The sequence below is a fragment of the Monoraphidium neglectum genome (genome assembly GCF_000611645.1).
Source record: "Monoraphidium neglectum strain SAG 48.87 unplaced genomic scaffold scaffold03359, whole genome shotgun sequence".
NCBI lineage: Eukaryota > Viridiplantae > Chlorophyta > Chlorophyceae > Sphaeropleales > Selenastraceae > Monoraphidium > Monoraphidium neglectum.
In genome coordinates this window covers 1-5,338 of record NW_014010269.1, presented here as the reverse complement: position 1 = coordinate 5,338, position 5,338 = coordinate 1, and the positions used below count along the sequence as shown (strand labels likewise).

The window sequence follows — 5,338 nt, the reverse complement described above, 5'->3', positions numbered from 1 at the left end:
CCGTCCCCCCCCCCCCCCAAATTAGAGCGTGCCTGCCCCGCTGTTCCCTACCCCGTCTTCCCATAGACCGCAACATGCTCAAGCTGACTCAGCAGGAGCTCGAGCAGCTGCCCTTCCAGCTGCAGGTGGAGGTGCTGGCGGGCGCCCTTCTGTCGCTGCTGGGAGGCTACCTGCTGGCCGGCGCCCTGAAACCCATCATCATAACAGGCGGCGTGTGAGCGACCCTCTCGCACCGCACGCGTGTGCTCACACATAGATAGGCGCTGATACACAGCCTTTGAGGCCACTTCGGGCGTTTGGCGGCTCTCGGCCTGGGTACTGAAAGAAGACGTGTGCCGTGGTGCTGGGCAAGCCGACACGCACTCGCCCTGCCAACTTCACTTACGCCGATCCCGTCCATGCTTACACGTGCCGCAGGAGCATGGATGTGGGGGCGTTCCGGCCGGATTTCGTCTTCTTCAATCACAGAGGGAAGGCGCTGCCGCTCAACCTGCCGGCCAGCTTGTAATATTAGCATCAGGAGCAGCGGCGGCGGCGGCGGCAGTGGCGGCAGTGGCAGGCTTGCAATGCCAGCGGCTCTGCGATTGCTGGGTATGTGAAGGGCACGGCGTCAGCAGTGTGTCTCGCATTTGTCAGTTTTGGTGTTAGTTTTGGTCTTGTAAACAGCCACAAGAGTCAAGATTGGAAAAACGGTGAGCCAGGGTCAGGATACGATGGCCTCGGCCCCACGAGGTCCAAACAGACAACGCGACAAGCAGGTCCCTGCAGTGTTGCCCGCCATCAAGCACAGAGGTTGACTGCAGCGGCGCTCCCCAGAAAGCGCTCGCTGCCACAGGGCTCGCGTGCTAGGCGTGTCAGAGCTCCGTCCACTCGTCGCCTTCGCCATCGTCACCCCCGCCCCCAACACCGCCCCCCTCCTCCGCGGCCGCCGCCTCGAGCGCGGCGGCGCGCGCCTCCGCCGCGGCCGCCGCCTGCCTGTGCAGCTCCGCCAGCCCCGTGACCTCCTCCAGCATGCCCGGCCGCCGCAGCGCCTCCATCACAAACGCCGCCCCCCGCGCGCGCCACAGCGCCACGACCGCGTCCGAGCACGCTGTGCACTGGCTGAACGCGCGCCCCTCCATAGACACCTGGCTGAAGCCGGACAGCTGGCCCCGCAGCATGTGCGGCACCGGGCCCAGCGCCGCCGCGCTCTCCCCGCCGGCGGCCGAGGGCGCGTCGACGCCGAGGGGGTGCTGCAGCAGTGCTGCCATGAGCTCTACGGCCAGCGCGCCCGCAATGGGCGCGAGCCCCGGCCGCGCGACGGTGCACTGCTGGTCCAGCGACCGGTCAACCGCGGAGTTGACCGGCGCCACCACGTCGTTGCAGAAGTAGCAGCCCAGCCGGCCGCCGCCGGCCGGCCGCGGCTGCTGCTGCTGCGCCTGCTGCTGCTCCTGCTGCTGCTGCTGCTGCTCAGTGCCCTCAGCCGCCGCTGCGGGCGCGCCGTGGCGCATGACCACGAACCCGTCAAACCCGAGCGCCGCCGTGATAGCCAGCTTCCGCCGCGCCGCCGCCAGCAGCGCCGGCAGCCAGCGGCTCTCGCGGCTGTCGGTCAGCAGGAACACAACATCGTGGGCCGCCACCAGATCGTCCAGCGCCGCCACATCCTCGGACGCGCGAACCTCAGCCGCGCCGCGGTCCGCCGGCGGGTGGCCCGGCATGGGGATCGAAAGCGCCACGCCCCTGGCGCGCGCGCTCGGGAAAATCAGCTGCACCGCCTCGGCCGCGGCCTCGGCCTTGGGGCGCCCGCCGCCAAGACAGTCCTGGAAGGTGAAGAGGCTCTGCCGCACGGGGTTCGAGAACGCGACGCGGCCCGAGTCGACGAACGTGATGTCCCGCACGCCCCAGGCGAGCAGCGTCCGCGCGACCGCGCAGCCGAGGGTGCCGGCGCCGAGCAGCAGGCACTTTGTGGCGGCGAGGGCTGCAATGTCTAGCGCGGGGGCGGCGCGCCACCTCATGAGGCGGAGGTTTAGGTCCACCGCCTGGTCAGCCAGGGCCACGGGGCTCATCATGGCGCTCACGTCCACGCGCCTGGCCAACGAGGGGTGGTTGTTTCGTTTTGGGCGCACCCAGGGGTCGTCCGGTGGCGGGGTCGGGCGGGTGGGGGGCGAGGGATGGTGTGCAGGACGGCATTGGGGGCGCCGCCGCTGGGGGCACGATTTGCAGGCAGCGCATGATGATGACGTGGCCTCAGGCGCGGGCCGCAGGGCGCCTGATGTCGTTACACGCAGTGCGGAGAGCAGGGGATCCCCAGGGTGCAGGCAGCACGCAACAAGCGGGCGGCCACAAGCCGCAGAAGGAACCCCCAAAACCGTGACCCGAGCACGCACCTGGCCGCGAGCTTGCCCTGGGTGTTGGCTTCCCACCCTACCGCGTCCGGCGCCGCCGCCCCGCCGTCCCCGCCGCAGCACCAGCCCTCTGGCACCTCTGGCAGCGCCACGTCGATGATGAACGACCGCTGCGCGTCCAGCCGCCCCTTGCCGTCGCGTATGCACAGCACGCTCAGCGCGCGGGCGCGCCAGCGCGCGGCCGCGAGCAGCAGCAGGTTGCGCAGCGGCCAGCCGGGGGCGAGCGGGATCTGGCTGGGGTCCGCCACCGCCACCAGCAGCCGCGCCGCGCCGCCGCCACCGGCGCCATCCGATGGGGCGGCGGCTCCGGCGCTGCTGCCGGCCAGCGGCGTGCTGGTGTCAGCTGAGGCGGACGCCTCACGCCAGGACGAGAGAGGCACTGCCTCGGCGGCGGGGCCGCCGGCGCCGCCGAGGCGCAGGAGGAAGAAGGGCGGCGGCGAGCGGCCGGCGGGGGCGGCAGGCGGACAGGCAGGATCAGCGGGCGCCAGGCCCCTCCACGCGTCGCAGGCCGCGGCGACCTGGCGGTTTTGGGTACATGAGCATGTCGACAATTTTGGGCCGATGAGCAAGTAATGATTCTATCTGACATGCAGGCATCGGAAGAGATCTATGCAGTGCTGCGGGCGGCAGGGTCCCTGGACGCCGGCTCTGGTGCGCTGCCCGGCCAAAAAAACAGGTCGGACAAGCCGGCGTCGGGACAAACATTCCAAATTCAAAACGCGCCTGCTCGACTGCTTCAGCATCCAGGCACTCCGCCAGCGGCCGCGCCGCCAGCTGTTGGAACGGTGCGGGCGGCTTGAGCGCCGGGAAGGCAAACCTGGGGGCCCCCGGGCGGGGGAGGGGGGTGAGGTGACGCTCAGCAGGGGCCCAGCCTTCGTGGGGTTGAGTGTGGAGGCGAGGGCGAACAATCACCACGGCGTCTTGGAAGCACACGTGCAGCCAGCGCCCGCGTCGCCGCCGGCCTGGAGCGGGGCAGCACGAGGGGGTCCCTGAGCTGGTTCGGGCCACAGGCCGCCTCCTCGCCACTGGGGCTGGCTTCCTCGACACCCAATGAGGTTGTGGCAATGGGATTGCAAGGCACTTCCGGTGGCCGTGCGCGCCCCCCGTGGCGCCCACCAATACGTGAACTCATAGCGCTTGAGGTCCCCGAAAGTGAGCACCAAGAACCGCGACAGCAGCTCCGGCGACGCCTCGGCGGCGCCGCTGACGATGTCGCGCCAGATCCGCGCGCCGGCCTAGCGCGTGTCGAGGCGACGCGCGGGAGACGCAGGGGCGGGAGCGGCAGGGTCTGCTGCTGACCGCGCCTGCGGGCTTTGCGGTCGCCTGACTGACAACGCACAGGATCGAAACCTGCCTACATCAGCTATAAGATTCTGGAATGGCGCTGTTGTTTCACTGTGTGTGCAGCATCGACCAAGGCGGCGCGCACCTGCTGCAGCAGCGCCCTCTTGTCGGCGTTCCTGAAGCCCTCGATCGTGTTCACGTTCAGCAGGTCCCCAGGGAGCTCGTGGGCGCCCTGCATGGCGGCGCCGCGCGGCATGCAGCGCATGCTCACCATGCCTCATGCAATGTCCGCGTACAACCCCTGGTTGGTGCGTATACTGGTCGCGGCCGACGCGCCTCTGACGCTGGGCGGGCACCGGCAGCCAGGGGCGCTGCTGCCGACGCGTCGGGGCTCATGCCGTTTGAAGCCGTTCGTCCCGCCGCACCCAGTCACCTGTGCACGCCGCGCGCCCGGGCCTTCAAACGAGCTTCCAAGGACCAGCAGCTGGCTGGGCACCTCGGTGTGTCGCGACGCGGTCAGGTGCCCTGCGGCACGGCACACTCTGGGGTGCGTTAGCACCACGTGTGGCCCGCCGGGGCAGGTGTCGCGTGTGCGTCAAAGCATGCAGAATGTGAGCAATGCCGGGCTGCTGCTCAGCAACAACCTCAGCACCAACAAATAGGTAGGTCACCGACACGCCAGCGTGGTAGACCCGGCAGCCACCTGTTATCTCCACTGGGGCCTCCGACAGCTTGTACTGGTCCAGCTTGCGGCTGGCTAGCTCAGACCAGAAGGAGGGGTCGACGCAGCTCTGTGTGTTGAGGGGGGGCGTCGCAACACCAGCGCTCGACACAGCGGCGGGGCTGCAAGCAACTGCAGCGATGACTGCACGCAGTGCCTGCAGGCTGCCGATGCATAGGTGTAGATGCCAACCTCTAAGGTGCAAAACTTGAGCATCTCCCCGGCCTGCGCCATCTCGGCGCTACTCGATCGGCCAAGATCGCTGGAGCCAGCCACGTGTTGTATACCAGGTTGTTGATTACGTAAGCGTAAAATCAATCTCAAATATTCGTCTGCACCACTGCAAGACACTGGTTCATGCGCCCACCCGAGCGCTATCACTCGAGTCAGCGCGCCATGTCAACTGCTGCTGCAAATGAGCAAAGCGTGCGTGCGCTGCACGACCGATGCTGAGATTCCAGATGCGCTTCTTTACCTTCTCATACGATTACCAAGGAAAACACTACAAATGCAGCCGGTCTCTTCAGGGTGTGTGCAGCACCAGGCAGCTTTGTGCCACAGCGCCGGAAGACGTCCAGGAAATCAACAAGCACACATGTGATTCAGGTCGGCACGCTCACGCATAAACACAAACACCCATACACAGACACACACACACACACACACATGTGCGTGTGCTTTTCAACAAACGCCACCAGAAGTCAATCACGTACGCTACCCACCGCGTCGCAACGCGCTGCGCGATGGCTCCAGCGCAAAGGTGCACGCCTTACTTGAAGCCCGAGAGCGCGCGCTCGATCCGCTGCGCGACAGGCTCGCCGGCTGGGGGTGGCGCGAAGGGGAGGCCCGTGATGCGTTCGTACAGGTGCACGTAGCGCCGCGACAGCTCCTCCACCAGCTCGCGCGGCGCCTCGGGCAGCACCTTTGGAGGGGGCGGTGGTTGGTGGGG

General features: G+C 67.8%; 2 protein-coding genes across 2 annotated transcripts; one reads left to right on the top strand and one right to left on the bottom strand.

Annotated features, from left to right (window-relative positions):
* Window positions 1–74: 74 nt before the first annotated feature.
* MNEG_12658 (hypothetical protein) lies at window positions 75–508 on the top strand (the record flags this gene model as incomplete). The annotated part of the gene is made up of 2 exons (XM_014038871.1): window positions 75–214; window positions 418–508. 2 exons carry the CDS (start codon window positions 75–77, stop codon window positions 506–508), a joined length of 231 nt encoding a protein of 76 aa, XP_013894325.1.
* A 346-nt stretch (window positions 509–854) lies between these two features.
* On the bottom strand, window positions 855–3,942 carry MNEG_12657 (autophagy-related protein 7; the record flags this gene model as incomplete). Its single annotated transcript, XM_014038870.1, has 5 exons — window positions 855–2,067; window positions 2,367–2,902; window positions 3,117–3,201; window positions 3,501–3,619; window positions 3,814–3,942. 5 exons carry the CDS (start codon window positions 3,940–3,942, stop codon window positions 855–857), a joined length of 2,082 nt encoding a protein of 693 aa, XP_013894324.1.
* Between the last annotated feature and the right edge of the window lie 1,396 nt (window positions 3,943–5,338).